We start from the raw sequence: 22,683 nt of genomic DNA, 5'->3' as shown, positions 1-22,683 counted from the left end.
GCCACCACGTGGGTGCTGGTAAACTAAACCTAAGGCTTCTGGAAGAATAGCCACTGCTCTTAACTGCTGAGCCATCTCTCCAGCCCCTAAGAGGCATTTTTTTTTATTAACTTGAGTATTTCTTATTTACATTTCAAATGTTATTCCCTTTCCCGGTTTCCTGGCCAACATCCCCCTAACCCCTCCCCCTTCCCTTCTATATGGGTGTTCCCCTTCCCACCCTCCCCCCACTACCACCCTCCCCCAAACAATCACGTTCACTGGGGGTTCAGTCTTAGCAGGACCAAGGGCTTCCCCTTCCACTGGTGCTCTTACTAGGCTATTCATTGCTACCTATAAGGTTGGAGTCCAGGGTCAGTCCATGTATAGTCTTTAGGTAGTGGCTTAGTCCCTGGAAGCTCTGGTTGGTTGGCACTGTTGTTCATATGGGGTCTCAAGCCCCTTCAAGCTCTTCTAGTCCTTTCTCTGATTCCTTCAACGGGGGTCCTGTTCTCAGTTCAGTGGTTTGCTGCTGGCATTCACCTATGTATTTGCTGTATTCTGGCTGTGTCTCTCAGGAGAGATCTACATCCAGTTCCTGTCGGCCTGCACTTCTTTGCTTCATCCATCTTGTCTAATAGAGTGGCTGTATATGTATGGGCTACATGTGGGGCAGGCTCTGAATGGGTATTCTTTCTGCCTCTGTTTTAATCTTTGCCTCCCTATTCCCTGCCAAGGGTATTCTTGTTCCCCTTTTAAAGAAGGAGTGAAGCATTCGCATTTTGACCATCCGTCTTGAGTTTCATGTGTTCTGTGCATCTAGGGTAATTCAAGCATCTGGGCTAATAGCCAATTATAAATGAGTGCATACCATGTGTGTTTTTCTGTGATTGGGTTACCTCACTCAGAATGATATTTTCCAGTTCCATCTATTTGCCTATGAATTTCATAAAGTCATTGTTTTTGATAGCTGAGTAATATTCCATTGTGTAGATGTACCACATTTTCTGTATCCATTCCTCTATTGAAGGGCATCTGGGTTCTTTCCAGCTTCTGGCTATTATAAGTAAGGCTGCTATGAACATAGTGGAGCATGTGTCTTTGTTATATGTTGGGGCATCTTTTGGGTATATGCCCAAGAGAGGTATAGCTGGGTCCTCAGGTAGTTCAATGTCCAATTTTCTGAGGAGCCTCCAGACTGATTTCCAGAATGGTTGTACCAGTCTGCAGTCCCACCAACAATGGAGGAGTGTTCCTCTTTCTCCACATCCTCGCCAGCATTTGCTGTCACCTGAGTTTTTGATCTTAGCCATTCTCACTGGTGTGAGGTGAAATCTCAGGGTTGTTTTGATTTGCATTTCCCCAAGAGGCATTTTTAATAGCTTTACTTGCCTTTGATGAATGATCTAGAAGCCTTGGAAAGGATAGGTCTATGCATTTATTAATTAACTATATCCTTAGAAATATCCAGAATATCTATAAGCAGATTCATAATGTAAGATTTTAGGGGGAAATTCCCATCATATATCGAATGAAAAATATCAATAGTGAAGTCTAAGTATAATTTTTAAATTAATCATGTACAATGTTCATGTTTGTAGTCTGATTTCAGGCATCTTCTATTGTGATTTTATACATAGATGAGATTTAGCAAATGTTTATATACTCAGAACTATTGATTATTTGGAATAATAAATATTTGATCCTGATGTAAAGATAAAAATAGAAATCTGAAGTTTATAATATTTGCTATCACTTACTTTTCTATAACCATATTACTACTTTAAAATTTAGCTATGTATTTCGTGTGTTGAAAAACGGGCATTTTATCAAGTGATGGATTAGAATTAAGGTTGTATGAGCAGTGTATTTGTAGCAGGTCCATTTTTCTTTTCCCAGTGGAGAAAAGTGCTGTTCCTGTTTGTTTGATTTTGTTTTTTTTTTTTTAATTTGTCCAAAGATACAGCATGTGTTTATCAATAAATTTGCAATGAATAGATTAACCATTAAGAAAGCCTCACATCTGAGTTTTTGGCTTAGTTTTACTTTGTGAATGAAGGTTTTCAAATTGAATAAGAAGAGCAAATGGGGAAAGCCCCAGGTCTTTTATAACTAACCTTACTTTCATAAGAAAAGCATGTTCATGTTCTCCTCTAAGATATTCTGTTGACATTTCTAACATCACAGCAAAACTACAGCCAGTCTGTTCCCTAAAATTTCTTTCTCCACATGCCTCTCTTCCCCATGCTGTAAAACAAATGCCTTTCCCTTCATATTTTTAGGTTGGTGAGTGGTACTTCTGTCTACCTGACCATTCAGTTGGAATAAGAATTATCCTCAGTGGCGGCAATGGGGGGGGGGGGGGAGGATGGGGAGGGGAACACCCATAAAGAAGGGGAGGGGGAGGGATTAGGGGGATGTTGGCCCGTAAACCAGGAAAGGGAATAACACTCGAAATGTAAGTAAGAAATACTCAAGTTAAAAAAAAATTAAAAAAAAAGAGCAGAAAAAAAGTATTATCCTCAGCTTTTTCTTGTCTTTTACATCCTGTTGACTGAGTCATTGCTTATGTTCTTTGAACAAAAATTGGAATTCACCCCTTTTCTTTGACACGGCTGCTACTGCTTCATTGAGAGTTCATCAAAATCTTGCAGCTATTCAGTGCCTATCTTACTCCATTTTTCATCATTTTAACCAGTGTAAATTTTCAAGACATGCTTGTTGTAACCCTGTTGTTTCCTAAGTTCAAAATCTTTAGACAATATCAAAGATTGACAGTTTGAAGCTTGCTTTTTTCTTCTTGAGTCTCATAATAATATATTCTTGATCTTTCTAGAACACATGTTCTATCTATCATCATTCATCTATTCACACACGTACTTATTCTCAGCCACCTGATGCTGTTAGGTACATGGAGGACAGAGAGGTAACTACAACAGTGTTACTGTTACTCTTCAGTGGTTTGGGGATGTTATATCTTTGGCCATGCTAGTCCATCTGCACTGTTCTAGTCATAGTCAGTCTTTCTTCTTTCCTTCCTTCCTTCCTTCCTTCCTTCCTTCCTTCCTTCCTTCCTTCCTTCCTTCCTTCCTTCCTGACCTACACTCAAGTGCGTCTTTCTAAATTCTTCTTTGAACCCCAGAGAGTGCTTCTTCTGTCCACCCCAGGGTTTTCCATTCCTGTCTCTGATAGAGCTCACTGCCTTTTATCATGCTTCCTGGTTTGGAGTTGAATTTCTCATGAAGTTAAATTTATAAATTTACAAAGGAATGAGGAAGATAAAAGTAATATAAGAGTAAGTTGGGGGTAGGGATAGGAAAATGCTGAAGAGGAATTGAGAAGGCAGGAGAGACAGTGTCAACACAGGTAAAGCACAGTTTCTTGAAGCTTTGGGTTCTGGATGGGCATGTGGTTCATGTCCTGCAGATCAGTTTATGATGGGAGTGACCATTGGATCTTTGTGAAGACTGAGTTAGTCACAAGAGACGTACTCCATGTTCTTATTGCCAGCTCCTTCGTTCTTACTGCCCCTCTCTTACAGTGTTACCTGTGCTTCATCTGCTCCAACACTGCTGACCCAAGTTTGAGTAGACTGTAATGTCATACTCTGCTCTACTTATGGAATGCCTGACTGTCATGAATAATGAAAAGCTAACAGATAAAAGCACTAATCACTCACTAGGTAGTGACCTGGTTTTTAACAAATGAGTTCCGCTTAAAGAATCTTGGGGGAGATTACATGGTCGGTGTTGCTTGAGCAGTGAAGGGGGAAGTAGGCCATACCTCGCAGGAGACATTTGATGTTTAAGATCTGTCTACTCATTCAAAAACATGGCCTTAGTACAGAGCTAGGCAATGGAGATGTGAAAGGACAGGGAGATTGCTGGAGCTGGGAGTCCAGGTCTCCCTGAGTGGTGTGTATCTATTGAGACTAAATTCTTTATAGTCTGACAGCTCATCATACTAAAATCTCATATTGCTTCTAGAATACAGCATGTCCTATTTCTAGGATTCACACATATCTTTGCTCCATCTTGGAATAATATTAACTTGTCTAAGTCCTGTTAGTTCACAAAATGTAGTCACAGAAGCCGTAGCTTTCAGAAAAGCACATTTACCCTTCAGTGTGGGAACATACGGTGCTATGATCTTGTAATTTTCCAGTCCTAGTCTGTGTTATGCTCCGTTCTAACTGCCTCCATCATATGTGTGCAAAAGTCAGGAGCTGTGTATAGAACAGTTGCTTGGTGTATGGCTGATGTCAGAGATTTTATTGTATGAGAGATGGGCCGGACATGTCAGACGAGAGGAAGAGGCGGAGCAAAACCCACGCCTGTGTGTTCAAGAGCAGATAGACCTATCTGACTGTATAGGAAGGAGGATCTGGAACTTAAATGCTAGGCTAGGGACACCACTGGTTAATAAGAAGGTCTAGAAAAGCTTTGAGAGATAATAATAGTACATGCTCTCATGAATTTAACAATTTTATGCATGAAAAATATTTTTCAAAAATTTTTTCTAATTCTGTGCCAAAATTTGTATAATACTCTTCATGGATTTGAATAAGTTAGCTGCTTATATTTTAGACTTTTTTCTTTTAAAATTCTTTCAGTATACTTATTTAGAAACATTTTGAAAAAATTTGAATGAATGTTGTTGAATATATTGAAAATACATCTTTACATGTTGTGGGGTTTCTTACAAACTATTTTAAATTATGACAGTTTAAAAGTAGTTGACATTAGATAGCAAACTGTCTAGCATACATTGGAAATTCCTTCTTATTCTCAGCTTAGAGGAAACAGATCCTGACAGCTGTGACTTTCTTTTCTCTAGTCTCTCCAGAGGCAGTTGGATTTTTGTCAGCGGTTGGGGTGTTTATTGTCTTGATGCTGCTCCTTTTTCTCTATATTAATAAGAAGTTCTGTTTTGACAATGTTGGAGGGTTTCCAGATCTTGGTTCAGGATACAATACACGGACGAATTCACAAGATAAAATGTGTAAGTACCACCCCACCTCTTCTTTATCTGCACTGGTTTTAATCTCCTTGTTTGAACATGTACTGTGAGAAGGCCAACTCTGGAACGTGATAACCTTTACATTTAAGTCTCTACTTGTAAGACTGAAGTGTCTGTTAAGTAATTATGCTCAGGTCTCCTGTTGCCTTCTGATTGTTAAGCTACTTACTACATAAATGTAGTTGTCTATTATTGCAAAAAACACTGCTTTTCCTTTTCCTTTATAAGGCATGGTTTTGAGCTTATGCTAGAAGTAGATAATGCATTAAGAAAAACAGCCTGGTCCATTGCGCACATGGTTCTCAGGGGAGCTTTCTCAGTGTCCTCCTCAAGCTTTGATGGCACTCAGTCTTTGTTTTACCCATCTTTTCATTCTTAGCTAAAGGATGATTGTTGCTGGGAGGAGGTGTTTTTCCACACCATGCTGTGCCCCAGGCCCACACAGTGACTGTGCTCTAGCATTAGTGGATCCTAGGCAGTGTGAGGACTGCAATGCTGCTTTGCCCCATTTTTAGAGATGCCTTTGAAATATTATTACAAGAGGTTGAGAATAGTAAAACCAAGGTGTTGATTTAGGAGTTTTGAAGGTTGAGAGCAGAGGAGCCATACTTTTCTATGTACAGATGCTGGAGAATGCTTTTCTCTTCTGATAACCTAAAAGGTGGCATCCCCTCGTTTATAAAGAGCTGGTAATTACCAAATTATGTTTTGATTTCTGTGTTAGAAACTATGCTGCTTTATGTGGTCTGCCCTGGTTGTCTGCTTCTCATGTTCTACACCAGAGCTGTGAGTTACTCATTCATGTGAATGAGCTGTTCAAAATTCAGTCTCTGCCTGTCTCTGCCTGTCTCTGCCTTCCTCTCCCTCCCCTCCTCCCTCCTCCTCACTTCATTCCTCCTTCCCTCAATTTCTCCCTCCTTCCAGTTTCTTCCTCCCTCTCTCCCTCTCTCCCTTCCCCTAATCCCCTATCAGCTTTCTGTAATTCTCTGGTTCAGTTTCCTTAGATTTTCTTTTATGTCTTTACATTTCAAAGGGCTTTTGTTTATGTAGGTTATATCTGTTAATATAAGTTTTCATATTAATCATATATTTACATATTAACCATATATTATATAATAAAATACAATATTGCATACTAATTATATAATTATAATATATGATATAATTATCATATTAGTTAGTAAACCAAGAAAATTAACTTTTACCAACTTACTTTTCCTTGTTTTTCACACCAAAAGAAAAATTTGTAGAGAAGAGTGACATTGTCATAAACATTTCATATAGGTCCATTAGGATGGGCACAACAGCAATCAAATGGTTCTGGTGTCTGCTTTCCTATTAGGTCTGTCTCACCTGTGGGGAAACCTCAGTTTGTAAGCAAGGGAGAGAGTGATGTTAAACATCCCCCTTGCTACCACTGTGCTAGTAGTGTGGCCTCAAGATCCCAGAAACATCCAATTTTCCTCTTACTCATTAAAGTAAAAATGAAATTCTCTCTATGAAGCTACCACACAGCAAATAATGTTGTGTGTCCACTGCAGTGTCCCAGAAATGCCATTCAGCAGGCGCTGTCACCTGCTCTCCCCCATTCTCACCACCTTGCAAAACTGTTTAGATATTTTCCCCTAAGTACAGCTCTTAATTCAAAATATTGCTAGTCTGTTAATAGGTTTATTCCCATATACTGACTCTTAGCATATAAACTGAAGTACGTAATAAAAATCCTTTCTATACTTCTTCTTTCAGGTATAGACTAAATATCCAATAGTATTTGAGGGAAAAAATAATGTCTTGCTGCTGTTTTGATAGCTATGGAGTGGGAAAAGATGTCATTGCACTTAAACCAAGTGATTTGAGTTTTATTTTTTCTGGAGGAGTCTTTACTTCAACGTATTTCTTCCAATGCACATTGCATTTACAGAAAGATTAAAAGACAGTGTGAAATACTTCTACCGGGCTAATGATATCAACAGTTAAGTAAATGTTAAATTCACATACCAAAGTAGTTGATATTTTGAGAAGAGGAAATACCATTATTGCACCTTTTAGGCACAAGGAACTGGAAAATGGCATTTTTCAAAAGTTTTCAGCAGAATCTTCCTTCAGTGTCCTCCCTGGTGGACACAATCAGCAGTGCTGTAGAAGATTTGAGCACTGCAGTTGGGGAAGTCAGCTATGCCATAACCGACTCAGTCGCCGGGCAGGTAGCAAATATGATGCACGGCTTTTGCCCAGAGGAGGGAAGCTGTACAGCAGAGGAGGCTACAGGGTCTTCTAAAGCCCAAAGCACAGCATTGCAGGACACCTCCACCTCCAAAAATACTGCTCATCAGAAAGCACAGTCTGATTTAGATCAGAAGGCAAAGCAAACAACCGGCTGCAACACTTCAACTCCACAAAGACAAGAACAGGAAATATACAAACAGGGCTTGCATATTCATGAAGGGCAGTGGGCAACCTCAGAATACCAAGAAACTGGTGAGGCTGGCGGTGCTGCTGTGAAAGGCCTCATGAGTGATGGGATATCAGCTGTCAAGCAGAAAATGAGGCCTGCACCCACTTGCCACGAACTGGAACAGACAGACAAATGTGAGGTATCTGGAGTAGGAAACTCTGGGAGCGATACAAATGGTTTAAACAAGGTAAGTTATCAAGATGTGAAAGGGAGCCTGAGCAGCAGTGGACAGAACTTTCTCTCTGTGCAGAAGTGCATGGTCACAGACAGCTCTAAAGCCAGACTGCAGCATGTACCTGTGGGAAGAGAGCAAGAGAAATCGGGAACCGTCACTAAAAGTAAACGTCTTAGTGATTTAGAGCATTCTGAGCATTTAGAAAAGGCAAAGAGCCGTAACAAACACAATGGATTCAAAGGGAATGAGCGTTCAGGAAATGATCATTCTCCAGACGATTCCACAAGAAACAGTAGGTACAGGGCACAGAGATCCAACGCGAAGGAAGACACACATTCAGCTCCGTCAACGCATTGTAAAAACGTGTTTCCCAGGAGAATCAAGGAAAAAACAAACCCAACAAAATGTGACAAAGTGAAAGGAGACATGAAAGCAAAGAAAAACGAAGCTAGTTCTGCTAAAAGAGGAACAGCAAAGAGTAAAGTTGGCAAATACTCTAAGATATTACCAGAAAAAGGTGAGGCCTCCTAATGTTGGCTTGAGTGATTAAATTTTCTCTTAATATTTTAAAACTAGACAAACATCTAAATTTCTCAACTTTTCTTTCCATGTCTACATATCTAATTTAAATTTTTCTTGGCTCTTCTTACAAGGAGATATTTTTAGAGGCATTTAGATTTTTTCAGTCATTTTTAGATAATTTGTGTTATTTTATACTAAGATATTTCCTATGATACCTACAATATCTGAGCAGTTTCCAGGAATCCTGATGTCTCCTTTTCTTTTTTGTGTTCTTGTGAGTAGAGTTTCACTGTGTGGTTCCAGTTAGCCTGAAACTCACTATATAACACAGGCTGGCTTTAAGTCTCCACTTACTGAAATTACACCCTTCTTTCTTAATTTAATTTCAATTTAATTTAATGGCAGAAACTCCATGCATACTTTAATTTGAGTGAATTGTCTATAATACATATTTCAATTTTTGCCTTTCTTTTTTTTTTTTTTGGTTCTTTTTTTTCGGAGCTTGCCTTTCTTTTAAAACTAAGTCCTGAGTTGGTTATATAACATTGTTCTTCAAATCTACCTCAATGAGAACCTATGTAAAATATTATATATTTTTCTTGAAACCAATAACTCCTACATTGTTAAACAACGTGTTTCTGGCTATGTCTTTATTCCTTTGGCTATAATTTAAATGCTCCTGAGAATGCTGTAGTTCATAATGGCTTTGTGTGAATAATATATTATTTATTCTTTCCATAGTCTTAATATTCTAAGTATTTACAGTGTTTAGTACAATATTTGTGAGTTTTCAAAACATCATTGCAGTGTGTACTGCTGATAATTGCTTCCAGCATTTCCTTCTCACTTCCTTATTGCTGATCTGATCAGAAACCTCCAAATACTGGCTTTTGCTTATAAAACATACACCGGTAGTTTTTATATAAATGTAGATTTTCATAAGATATCAAAACCTGAGTAACCATGAAAATGATGGAAGACTTCAGTTCTGCTATATCACCCCTCTGTAAGAGGGAGAAGTCTGCTATGTATTGAACAGTGAGTTTTTAATGGCACAGGAGAAGCTGATCCCAGACTGATGGGTTAATTAAAATACAGTTTGTGAAGTTGTGTTCATTGTAGAGTCCATTCTCACAGCAGCTGTGATTCGTTGGGCTTCAGTGGCCTTGTTTAGTTGTGGCAGCCTTATTACTTATGAAGAAATAAAGTAACAGATTATTTAGAAAATGACAATAGGATGGCTACCAGGAATAAACGCAGTTACAGTAGCACTCAATGATTTTCTGTTTGTTTTGCCCCCTCTTTAAAGCTCTCAAGTATCCCAAAGAAGAGCTGACCTTACTTAGTCCTGTGAAGAAATTGCAAGTGTTTGGCCCCTAGGTTAACATTTCATGCAGTTGTATTGTTGGATTCCTATTATCAGTGCATTAGGTTTCACATGAGACACTCAGAATTAAGAAAGGAGAGTTTCTCTGATTTTTGTGTGTAAGGCATTCTGGAATAGAGGAAGTTTGGCTACAGAGGGATTGCATAGAGTGTGACCTCCGTGAGGAGCTCACAATGTACCTGCTGCCTTTAGGCCTCACTCTGGTACTTCACAAGACACTCACATTCTGAGCTGGGTGTCAGAAGGATGTGGTCTGTTATCATAGCATTGTCTGGTCAGATTCTTGATGTATCTGCATTGCTCTAGATTAACCACCAGCTACATATGGCTCTATACACTGCGACTGTGACTGGCAGGTTGAATGGTATCTGTTCAGACACAAGTAATGAACTCTTAACTGCTCTACTGCTTCTTAGCGAATATAAACTTTATACCGCTTAAAATGTACATTATAATTAAGAAATTTGTTTCTAGTAATTTAACTTCTCAATGGTAATGTTAGAAATTTGATGTGTATTCTCTCTCCCTCTCTCTCTCTCTATATATATATATATATGCATATATATATATATACACACACACATATATGTGTATAGAGTCCATGTTGAAATATATATATCTATCAAATAGAAATATACTTGCAGCTTTTCTCCTTCCTTGTGAGTCATGAGCTCACCTACTCATCTTAAAGGCTACACAGCCCTAGTGTGTCTATTGAATGGGTGTGCCATCACTTGCCTAACCAAGGCACAGTGATAGGCATGTTGGTTATACATCTTGTTTTCTTTTGCTAGCAACATACTTAAAAATGAATGCTTATATTCAGTTAATTAGAAATGGACTTGGCAAGTTCCTAGAAATGGAACTTTCAAAGACCACACAGTTCGATGTTGGATTTGTTTTTGATGTTTTGGTGTTGATGTGTTGGTGTTTGTTGTAGAAAACTTGTACAAGTTACAATCCCAGAGTGTCTGTGTCTTCCCTTTTCTCTGTCTCCCTGTTAGTACAAAACATTGCTAGTTCTGAAAATGTGGGCCAAATGAAAACCAGAAATTTGTCTTATAACATTAATTGTTTTACTCCAGTCCATAAGTAATGATAGCATTTATAATTTCATTTATATTTAACAAATACTTTACAAACTTGTACAATGTGACAAGTATGATTTCATTTGTACCTAAAAAGGTTGCAAATCCCCGTGACTAAGATTATTTGTATAAGTAGAATGTACAATGTGATATTTCCTATTAATACATAAAAATCTAACCATTGATCTACTTACATGAAAAATATATTTTCTAAAGCTGAAATTTTGGGATGTTTTTATACATACATACATATATATATATATATATATATGCATATATATATATATATATACTGTTACTGTATACTTTAAATTCAGTTTAAGGGATTGTCAAGAATTTCAGCAATTTTAGAATTGTTTCTAATTAGCTTCACCCTGTGTGTATGTGTATACACACATACATTTTCATTTGTGCTTGTATTTGTGTGTTTATATGCATATACATGATAGCATATTTTAACAAGTTTGCCACATGTAAGTATGTTAAAATTATAATTTCCTCTTACTGTTATACAAATAGATAATTCCTACATGGACAGAGATGAGCCTGGTTCATCCTCTGAAAGTGAAGATGAAGCGCTGGGTAAATATCATGAGGCCTTATCCAGAACACACAATTCCAGGTGGCCATTGGTCGATTCCAGACAAAAGAGCTATACCTGGGAAACAAGGCAGAAGTACAGCCCCTTGTCTGCAGAGTATGATGGCTACAGCACTGAAGCATCCATAGAAGACGGTAAGGACACTGATGAGAACACTGGGTTTTCAATGAAACACTATTATGTTACATGATTTATGTCTAAAATTCTAAGTATCTGTGGTAGCACACTGAGAGGGACAGGGCAGAGTTCTGTTTCTGAGTGCAATCCAAATAAAGATCTTGAGCTCATGATGAAAATCAGCTCCAAAATACCCCAAATGAAAGGCTAATAATGGGCTCAGTGTGGTCCTGAAATTCTCACGCACAGTGCACAGTGCTGACGTTGAATGAGAAGAGGGTTTGATTGCTGTTCCTCAGGTGCAGGCCGATGCTAACGTACCTGTCACAGCAGTCAGCAGGCCTGAGCGTGACTCAGTACAGTCTCCACCATCAGACAGGTGCCTTGCTACACAGGCCATGGCATAGTGCTCTCTTCCGTGTAGTGTACTTCTGAGGGCAGGCACTATTACACTGTGTTTTAAAGGCAATTTGAGGGATTTTCAAGGGATTCGGTAATTTCAAGTATTTTGTTACTAAGTAGTTTCACATTATTTGCTGACATGGACTTCAGAACAAAAATCTTTGCAGAAGATACAAGTCTATGATTTTACATATTTCCATAACATAAAGACAAAAGGTTTTTGCCATTAATTAGAGCTTATTTATTTTCACATGTAAATACATTATTTGTCTGATACAATGGCTTCTCATAGTTTCATACTGTCTTTATAACCAGAAGAGAACAATCTTTTTTTATTGGATATTTTTATATTTACTTTTCAAATGTTATCCCCTTTCCCAGTTTCCCATAAATCCCCTATCCCATCCCCCTCCCCCTGCTTCTATGAGGGTGCTCCGCCTACCACCCACCCACCCCTTTCTGCCTCCCCGCCCTGACATTCCCCTACACTGGGGCATCGAGCATTGGCACGACCAAGGGAGAAGAGAACAGTCTTACAGACATCAGTTCCATTACAGTAAACACCCAGTTAGCTTTGATTTTGTAGTTAATTTTCATCTTTTAGGGACTCATCTATTGATGATTTAAATATTACCCCAATTTGTCAGAAATCAAAGGAACAAAATGATCTGTGTTTGTATTTGGCTTCGTGCTAATTAAAGGTGTGTCTATCCATTTTTTATTTGTTAGTATACAGGCGTAACAATGAATGAACCAAACACTGAATTTTTACCAGATAGAAGGTTCATTATAGATATAAGGAAGAAATGAAAGAAATATTAGACATGGACTCCACTGGAAAACAGTGTCTTTGCAGTAGTACAGACCAGATGTATGCCTACAGAGGTAACTAAGTAATGTAAATCAATAAAGCCAGCCTGTAAGTCATCTGCACCTTTGGCACATGAACAGTAGAGCAGCAGACAATTGGTTGTGAGTCTGATTCTGGCTAACATTCTTGCCATATCTTGTCATCTGTCAGCCATGAAAACCTGAGAAGCATAATGTTTCATTGTTTCTGAAATGTGGATGTTATTAACCTGGTCAAGTTGTGCCTCTAAATCGATAGACAGGTACATGGCCAGTCTGCATTGCCAAAAGGAGCAGTAATGAAAATAGTAATGGTAACGTATGGTGTGAGCCTTAAGCAAGCCTGAGCCGAGTCTGTGACCTAGGATGCTTCCATTCTTCAGAATCTTAGGATCTTTCTATATTCCTTCTTTACTTGTCTTATACTTGATTGGCCTTTGTGATCCTTTGCTTTCAGACTGCCCATAAGTCTCCTGGTGAGGAGCAAGGGATTTTCAAGGGATTCGGTAATTTCAAGTATTTTGTTACTAAGTAGTTTCCTTTCCTGGTTTACCCTCCAGAAACCTTCTATCTCATCCCCCCTCCCCCTGCTATAAGGCTGCTCCCCACCCCCCACTCACCCAGTCCCTCCTACCTCCCTGCCCTGACATTCCCATACACTGGGTTTTCTAGCCTTCCCAGGAAACAGAGCCTCTCTTCCCATTGATGCCTGACAAGGCCATCCTCTGCTACATATGCAAATGGAACCATAGATCCATCCATGTGTTCTCTTAGGATAGTGGTTTAGTCCCTTGGAGCTCTGGGAGTCTGGTTGTTTGATATTGTTGTTCTTCTTATGGGGTTACAAACCCCTTCAGCTCCTTCGGTCCTTTCTCTAACTCCTCTACTGGGGACCCCATGCTCAGTCCAATGGTTAGATGTAAGCATCCACCCCTGTATTTGTCAGGCTCTGGCAGAGCCTCTCAGGAGACAGCTATATCAGGCTCCTGTCAGCACGTACTTCTTGGCATCCACTGTAGTGTCTGGGTTCAGTGTCTGTAGATGGGATGGATCCCCAGGTGGGGCAGTCTCTGGAAGGCCTTTCCTTCAGTTTCTGCTCCACACATTGTCTCCATATTTCCTTCTGTGAGTATTTTTATTCCCCCTTCTAAGAAGGACTGAAGCATCCACACTTTGGTCTTCCTTCTTCTTGAGCTTCATGTGGTCTGTGAATTGTGTCTTGGGTCTTCTGAGCTTTTGGGCTAATATCCACTTATCAGTGAGTGCATGACCACTAAAGCATAGTGTTTTGTTCCTCTTAAAAGTTTATTTTGGAGGTTGGTCGGTTTGTTCAGTGGTTAAAGGTGCCTGCTGCCCTTAGTTTAATGCCAGGACCCTCATAGTAGAGAAAACTGACTCTTGCTTCTTGTTCTCTGACTATCACAGGCATACTGTGGCACATGCACCCTACCACCACACACAATAAATAAATAAAAACATATTAATTTTATAAGGCTCATGTTTGAAATAATTTAAAGTGTAAAAGAAATAAAACTCATTTTCTGCATGTATTTGAACAGTTTCATATTGTTTTATTAATTTCTATAATGTTTGTGAAGACAAGTAAAATAGATATATACCTGTGTTTTCTAGAAGAGTTTAAAGTAAAATATGTTTAGAGGGCTAAGAATGTAGCTTAATACCCTGTTAATACCCAGAAATGTCCTCACAAAGTAAATGATTAAAAATAGCTCCCAGACACCGAGGGAGAGAGACCCAACCGCCTGGTCAGGTGGGCACTCCTGAGGCTGCAGAGCGGAGGAGACCACCAACACTGCCCACCCCTGCCCACATCCCTGGCCCAAGAGGCAACTGTATAAGGCCTCTGGGTTCCCGTAGGGGAGGGCCCAGGAGCGGCAGGACCCCTGCGCCTGAGACACCGCCGGAACCTGAAGGAAACAGACTGGATAAACAGTTCTCTGCACCCAAATCCCGTGGGAGGGAGAGCTGAACCTTCAGAGAGGCGGGCGCGCCTGGGAGGCCAGAAGAGACTGCACTCTGCGCACGTCCAGACGCCAGAGAAAAACACCAAACGCCATCTGGAACCCTGGTGCACGGAGACTCCCGGAAAGAGCGGCGCAGATCTTCCCGGTTGCTGCCGCTGCGGAGAGGACTTAGGCAGTACCCCACGAGCAAACTTGAGCCTTGGAACCACAGGTAGGACCAACTTTTTCCCTGCAAGAAACCTGCCTGGTGAACTCAAGACACAGGCCCACAGGAACAGCTGAAGACCTGTAGAGAGGAAAAACTACAGGCCCGAAAGCAGAACACTCTGTCCCCATAACTGGCTGAAAGAAAACAGGAAAACAGGTCTACAGCACTCCTGACACACAGGCTTATAGGACAGTCTAGCCACTGTCAGAAATAGCAGAACAAAGTAACACTAGAGATAATCTGATGGCGAGAGGCAAGCGCAGGAACCCAAGCAACAGAAACCAAGACTACATGGCATCATCGGAGCCCAATTCTCCCACCAAAACAAACATGGAATATCCAAACACACCAGAAAAGCAAGATCTAGTTTCAAAATCATATTTGATCATGATGCTGGAGGACTTCAAGAAAGACGTGAAGAACTCCCTTAGAGAACAAGTAGAAGCCTACAGAGAGGAATCACAAAAATGCCTGAAAGAATTCCAGGAAAACATAAATAAACAAGTAGAAGCCCATAGAGAGGAGACACAAAAATCCCTGAAAGAATTCCAGGAAAACACAATCAAACAGTTGAAGGAATTAAAAATGGAAATAGAAGCAATCAAGAAAGAACACATGGAAACAACCCTGGACATAGAAAATCAAAAGAAAAGACAAGGAGCTGTAGATACAAGCTTCACCAACAGAATACAAGAGATGGAAGAGAGAATCTCAGGAGCAGAAGATTCCATAGAAATCATTGACTCAACTGTCAAAGATAATGTAAAGCAGAAAAAGCTACTGGTCCAAAACATACAGGAAATCCAGGACTCAATGAGAAGATCAAACCTAAGGATAATAGGTATAGAAGAGAGTGAAGACTCCCAGCTCAAAGGACCAGTAAATATCTTCAACAAAATCATAGAAGAAAACTTCCCTAACCTAAAAAAAGAGATACCCATAGGCATACAAGAAGCCTACAGAACTCCAAATAGATTGGACCAGGAAAGAAACACCTCCCGTCACATAATAGTCAAAACACCAAACGCACAAAATAAAGAAAGAATATTAAAAGCAGTAAGGGAAAAAGGTCAAGTAATATATAAAGGCAGACCTATCAGAATCACACCAGACTTCTCGCCAGAAACTATGAAGGCCAGAAGATCCTGGACAGATGTCATACAGACCCTAAGAGAACACAAATGCCAGCCCAGGTTACTGTATCCTGCAAAACTCTCAATTAACATAGATGGAGAAACCAAGATATTCCATGACAAAGCCAAATTTACACAATATCTTTCTACAAATCCAGCACTACAAAGGATAATAAATGGTAAAGCCCAACCTAAGGAGGCAAGCTATACCCTAGAAGAAGCAAGAAACTAATCGTCTTGGCAACAAAACAAAGAGAAGAAAAGCACACAAACATAACCTCATATCCAAATATGAATATAACAGGAAGCAATAATCACTATTCTTTAATAATTCTCAACATCAATGGCCTCAACTCCCCAATAAAAAGACATAGATTAACAAACTGGATATGCAATGAGGACCCTGCATTCTGCTGCCTACAGGAAACACACCTCAGAGACAAAGACAGACACTACCTCAGAGTGAAAGGCTGGAAAACAACTTTCCAAGCAAAGGGTCAGAAGAAGCAAGCTGGAGTAGCCATTCTAATATCAAATAAAATCAATTTTCAATTAAAAGTCATCGGAAAAGATAAGGAAGGACACTTCATATTCATCAAAGGAAAAATCCACCAAGATGAACTCTCAATCCTCATCTTCGGTTGGTTTATATACAAGTGTGCAATTTCTAGGCTTGAAAGTAAAATGATGCTATCTGGTGCTGGATAGAGGAGCCTTATTTTTTATTATGGCAGCTTGCTATTTTTGTAACATGGTGATTTGGTTGAACACAATAAAGTAGAGTAGTAACTGAAAAAACAAAAAGAACATCCTATTTCAGAGATGGAGTCTAGAGAGGTAGCGCCTAGGTTTAGGGGACTGGCTGCTCTTCCGATTCCCAGCACCCACAAGGCCGCTCGTGCCGTCTGTAACTCCATTTCAAGGTGATGCAACAGATGAAGCAGTTCAAGAAAAAATGCATGTAAAATCTGAAGAAGAAATCATTTTTATAAAGGTCATATCGATTATTTTGTGATAAACGTAAGAAAACATTTTTTTAAAAATGATTATTGTGTCTTTTCTTTCTTTCTTTAAGGAAGGATATTATTGAAAGCAAGCCTCCAACTCACTGTGGACTTGTGGATGGCCTTGAATTTTTGGCCCCCATCTCTTTCAAGCTGGGATTATAGTGTGTCTTGATATTTAAAAAATATTGCAAATCTGAGAATGTTGCTCAGTTTCAGGAGCATTTTCCTGGTGTGCACAAAGCCTTGTGTTCAGTTCCCAAAACCTCATGTAAAGTCAGCATGGTGGAACACACACGGAATCTCAACACCCAGAAGTTAGGGGAAAGCTGGGTGTCATAGCATGCCTTAATCCCACTGGGAAGGCAGAGGCAGGTGGATGTCTGTGAGTTCCAGTGAGATCAGCCTAGCCTAGAATGTGATGTCCAAGACAGCCAGAGCTGTTACATACAAAGGCAGCAGGGACAATATTAGGCACTGTTCCAAGAGAAAGCCAAGGCAAATTATGATTACATATGCTTAAGGGGGACACTGTGAGGTTAGAAGAAAGGGACACAATGTGGAATAGTGAGACCAGTACTGAGCTGTGAACACACGGGAGCCAGTTTCAACAATTTTGGAGCAAACGATGTGCTGTCAGAATCTACAGTTATCAGTGTCTCCAAACTTATATTTCACTCAAATGCTCTGTATGTACAACTTTCGATAATTGGAAATACCACAATAAAACATTAAATACAAAAAAAACAAACAAAAAAACAAAAAAATAAATTAAATAACATTTGACTTTATATTTATTTTCTGAAAAATATTTAATGTTTTTTGTTTTGGTTTTGCTTTTTTTTTTTATTAAGAATGTGACCAGTTCAGCTGGACATGATGGCACACACTTTTAACCCCAGCATGCCTCTTGTTGCAGAGGCAGGCAGATCTCCTGAGTTTGAGGCCAGTCTGGTCTACAGAACAAGTTCTAAGACAGCCAGAGCTACGCAGAAAAACCCTGTCTTGGAAAACAGAAAAAACATAATGACCAACCTAAATTCTTCAATTTTTTTTTTTAACTGCATTTTTTCTGTTTTGGAAATCTTTTTATGTAACAAGATTGATTCTCTCCAACAGTATAGAACTCTTAGTAAACCTTTTTTATTTTTCTTATTGTAACATTTATATAATCTAAAACTTACCATGTTAACCATTTTGGAAAATATTTATTTTTGTTTCATATGTATTATGAGTGTCTGCCCACTTGTGTGCACCACACGTGTGCAGTGTCCTGGGAAGCTTAGAAGGAAGCATCAGATTCGTGAAACTGGAGTTTCAGATGACTGAGTTCTCACATGGATGCTGGGAATCGAACTCAGGTCCTCTTGCAGAGAAGCATGTGCTGTTAACCAGCAAGCTCTCTCCAGCCTTTTGGTTTTCACGTGTGAAGTGCAGCACGTTAAAGACTGTTCACACTGTTACACGGCATCATCTCTGCCTCTCCAGAGCCTGTTCCCATCAGAAAGTGAAACTGCACCATTAAAACAGCTCCCCGTCCTCCCCTTAACCCATGTTACAATCTCCGTGTATTTGGGTCTGAGCGCTGTAGGTACTTCCGGTGTTTTTTTTTTTACACAGGATGGTGTCTTCCTGATTCATCCATGTTGTAACATATATCAAAACTTCATTTCTCCCCCCTCCACTTTGGGTATTGTAATAAGAAATACATAGCTGTCTTAGTTAGAGTTTTATTACTGTGAACAGACACCATGACCAGTGTAAGTTTTATAAAGGACAACATTTAACTGGGGCTGGCTTACAGGTTCAGAGGTTCAGTCCATTATCATCAAGGCAGGAGCATGGCAGCATCCAGGCAGGCATGGTGCAGGAGGAGCTGAGTTCTACATCTTCTTCCAAAGGAAGCCAGGAACAGACTGAGCATCCTCAGGCAGCTAGGAGGAGGGTCTCCAAGCCCACCCCCCACAGTGACACACTTCCTCCAACAAGGCCACACCTTCTAATAGTGCCACTCCCTGGGCCAAGCCTAGGCAAACCATCGCAACAGCATAGCTTTTACTTTCCTAAGTGTTTGGGGGGTGGCGGGGAGGTTCAGTCAGTTCAGTGGTTAAGTTCACACTGTTCTCATCAGCATTCTTCCCCAGACCTCTTCCCTGTAACATTTGACCTGCTGCCCCCATTGCCCCTTCCCTTACTTGTCTGCCCCAGGTGTCGCACACAGATGGAGATACACAGTTTCATCCTTTTGTGACTAGTATTTTTCTTGCATTATTCTTCTGGCTCAGTAACATTCTATTGGATGTGCCACATTTTGCTTATCCATTCATCTGTGGGTAGATACTAAGGTTGCTTTTATATTTAGTGGTTATGGCCAACACTGCTATCAATATAAGAATATAAATATCTATTGCCTTTCATTGTTTTTTAGTGTAACCAAAAAGGAAATTGGTGGATAATGTAGTAATTCTTGGTTGGTTTGTTTTTTTATATTCTGAGGAACTACTATGCTGTTTTCTATGGTGGTTTAACCATTTCACATTCCCTCCAACAATCTGCAAAAGGTTTGGGTTTCTCTACAACCTCACCAATATTCTTCATTTTTGCCTGTGTGGTAATAGCTGTCCTGATGTGGTGGTATGTCATGGGAGGTTTGATCTGAATTTTCTTGAAGATGAGTGGAGTTTGCATCTTTCCTATGCCATTGGCCACTCACACACCTTCTTGGAGATGTGCCTACTCAGCTCTTTCCCTTTGTGTTGGGTTACGAGGAAGACGCTCTATTCTGGTATGGAGTGTGCATTTTTACTATGTGCCAACGTCTTCTCTTATCCAGTGGGTGGGTTGCATGTCTGCTGGGCATCTTTGGAGTTTGAGGATGTCTGGGACGTCTCTTCTATCCCATCTGTTGCCTCTGCCTTTGCTGTAACGTCTAAGAGACTTGCTAAATCCAGAGGCGTGAACCTTTGCCCTTCTTTGTGTCTAAGAATTTAATAGTTTTAGGTCTTATGGTTAGGACGTAACCTATTTTAGGTTAGTTTTTGCATCTGGTATTACATGATTCCCACAAAGATATATGACTTTCTAGCACCATGTGTTGAAAACACTCATTTTCCCACTGAGTAATATTTGTACACTTATCAAAAATTATTTGGCCACGTATGCGAGGGCTGATTTCTGAACCTGCCATCTTGGTCCATTAGTCTGTGTGGTTGTCTTCACTTCAGCACCACACTGTTTGCTTTGTGTAGCTTCATAGTATGTTTTGAAATCAGGAAGCAGGAGCCCTTCAGGTTTGCTTTAGTTTTTTAGAAATTAGGGTCATTTGGGGTTCTATGTGAGGTTTAGGATATACATACATTGATGTATGTATGTATGTATGTATGTATGTATGTATGTATGTATGCCATCATTTGCAGTTTACAGAAATGGTATTATCTGTAGATTGCCTTGGGTTTTATTAGCATCCTACCAATATTAAGTATTCTAAACATGGCTTATCTTTTCATTTATTTATGTCTTTAATTTCATTTGGTAAATTTTTGTAGTTTTTACTGTAGGCTTTTTACCTCCTTAAATTAATTCCTACATATTAAAATCTTCCTTGTAGTATTGCAAATAGAGTTGTTTTCTTAATTTCCTTTCTTAGTTGCTCATCATTAGTGTATAGACTTGCAATGTTTTGAGTGTTTGTCTGGTACTCTTTTATCATTAAAATTATTCATTCTAATAATATTTTTTAATGTATGGAACCTGCAGGGCTTTTACCTAGACTGTAAGGCTATTTGTGAACAACCGTTTTACATTTCCTCTGTAAATGCCCTCTGTATTTAACTTTTAAAAAAACTAGTATCTCATTCCAGATTGAGTAGGTATGGCTAAAGGTGGGTGTCTTTATCTTCTTTACACTCTAAGCTTTTGGTCTCTATTACTGAATGCTTTATTTGATGTGGCTTTTCCTGCTTGACCCTGTTATTTTGAGATAGTTTTTACTCTCCTTGGTTTGTTGAACTTTGACATTTTTGGGGTTTTTTGTTTATTTGTGAGTTGGTTGGTTGGTTTGGTTTGGTTTGGTTTGGTTTTTTTTTTTATCATGAAGAGGTGCTGAATTTTGTGGCAAATACTTTTTCTAATCAATCGAGATGATCTATTTTGGGATGCATTTGTGTTATCTTTTCCACTGCTGTGATAAAATATCCATTAAAAACAACTTTAAAAAGGAAAACTTATTCAGGCCCATGATTACAGAATCTGTCATCATTTGGCTTTATCTTGAGTCAGAGCAACATGCGGGAGAAGTCATGGCCTCATCTCAACTTTGATAACAATACACACCCTTCCAAGCACATCCCAGTCACTTACTTCTAGCATCAACCCCAGTGATGGCCTCACATTATAAATTGACAGATGTGCTAATCCACTGGTGAGGTTAGAACACTTATAAACCAATTACTTTCCAAAAATCCACTGCACAGTGTCCAATCCTATTGTCCTTTCACCTTCCACAGACCACAGCTGCAGTTTCCCTTCATTCTGCTACTGTGGTTTGTTACACTGATTGAACTACCTTTGCATTCCAGGACCTGGGTTGTTACGTTAAATTATTTTAATACATTGCTGGATTCTATTGGCTGGTATTTCATTGAGTATTTTGCACCAGTATCCACAAAGTCTGCAGGTTCATAGTGTATATGTCCTTTTCTGGCTTTGACACCAAAATAATGGTTATATAACAGAATGATGGACTGTTTTTACCTCTTCAATTTTCTGCAAATTTTGAGATTGAGTAATATTAAATCTTCCTTTGATAGAAGTTAATTGATGACTGTGCCTAAAAGTCCACCCAGAAGGTACTACTAGCCCAGGAGGAAGGGAGGGCTCACCATGGCAGAGTAAAGTTTTGTCCACTATGCTTTATTTCCTGGTGTTTCTTTCTGTATGTATGTGGGAGTGGTGCTGTGTGCACACTTGGTGGAAGTCAGAAGAGAACCTCACGTTTCTTTAAGTGAATAGCACGTTATGCCGTAGTTAACAAGCTCAAGCAAAACTACCTCTGCCCACGAAGCACTGAAGTTGCAGGTGCACATGTGGGCACACACAGCCTTTTATGTGCATCGTGGGGATTTGAACTCACTACTTTATGTTAGCACATTAAGTGCTCTTACCAAGGCACATCTCTGCAACTCCACTTAAATATAGTCATTATTGGTCGTCGTCTTCCTCTTCCTCTTCCTCCTCTTCTTCTTCTTCCTCTTCTTCCTTCTCTTCCTCCTCCTCCTCATCTACCTCCTCTTCCTCTTCTACCTCCTCTTCTTCCTCTTCTTCCTCCTTCTTCCTTCTCCTCCTCCTTACCCCTTTCTGTCTCTCTTCTCTCTCCCTCCCTCCTTCCCTCCCTTCCTCCCCACCTCTCTCTAACTGTGATACTTTGAATGTAGTTAACTGGAAGTTCATTTATTCATTACAGTTTTATAAATCCAGTGTACTTGAGAAGAAGACATATATTTTCCTTGTTCTCACTTGTTTCTATTTTCCCTCTTTCAAATTAAATGAATTTTGAAACCAGGATAATACTACCAACATTTTTACACTTGATCTTAGCCAAAAGGCCGAGAAGCGATCTACCAGCATTTTTGAAAGAATTTTTATCTGTTAAGGTTTTGGAAAAAGCTTCCTTTGATCATTTGTCTCTGAAATAACAGTAAATTTGCATTGATAAACAGGGAGGGTGAAGAAGATTGATCAATGCCCGTGTCAACAGATCA

The 22,683-nt window shown here is 39.5% G+C and overlaps 1 protein-coding gene across 10 annotated transcripts in view; it reads left to right on the top strand.

The window, feature by feature from the left end:
• The window catches only part of Syt14 (synaptotagmin 14), a 152,269-nt gene that overhangs the window by 46,366 nt on the left and 83,220 nt on the right, over window positions 1–22,683 (top strand). For 3 of the 10 annotated variants that reach the window (XM_087581646.1, XM_087581645.1, XM_087581648.1), the window contains exons 3-5: window positions 4,816–4,980; window positions 6,745–8,145; window positions 11,145–11,360. The exons of 2 other annotated variants lie outside the window; for them this stretch is intronic. In XM_087581646.1, the coding sequence (XP_087437772.1) occupies window positions 7,065–8,145; window positions 11,145–11,360 (1,297 nt within the window). In that variant the 5' untranslated portion in view covers window positions 4,816–4,980; window positions 6,745–7,064. The remainder of the gene's footprint in view (window positions 1–4,815; window positions 4,981–6,744; window positions 8,146–11,144; window positions 11,361–22,683) is intronic. 5 more of the 10 variants (NM_001430824.1, NM_001430823.1, XM_087581647.1 and 2 more) reach the window with 2 other exon arrangements.

The sequence above is a fragment of the Rattus norvegicus genome, chromosome 13 (genome assembly GCF_021556685.1).
Source record: "Rattus norvegicus strain SHRSP/BbbUtx chromosome 13, alternate assembly SHRSP_T2T, whole genome shotgun sequence".
Taxonomy (NCBI): Eukaryota; Metazoa; Chordata; class Mammalia; order Rodentia; family Muridae; genus Rattus; species Rattus norvegicus.
The sequence above is the reverse complement of the archived record's forward strand: the minus strand, read 5'-3'. Positions and strand labels throughout refer to the sequence as shown.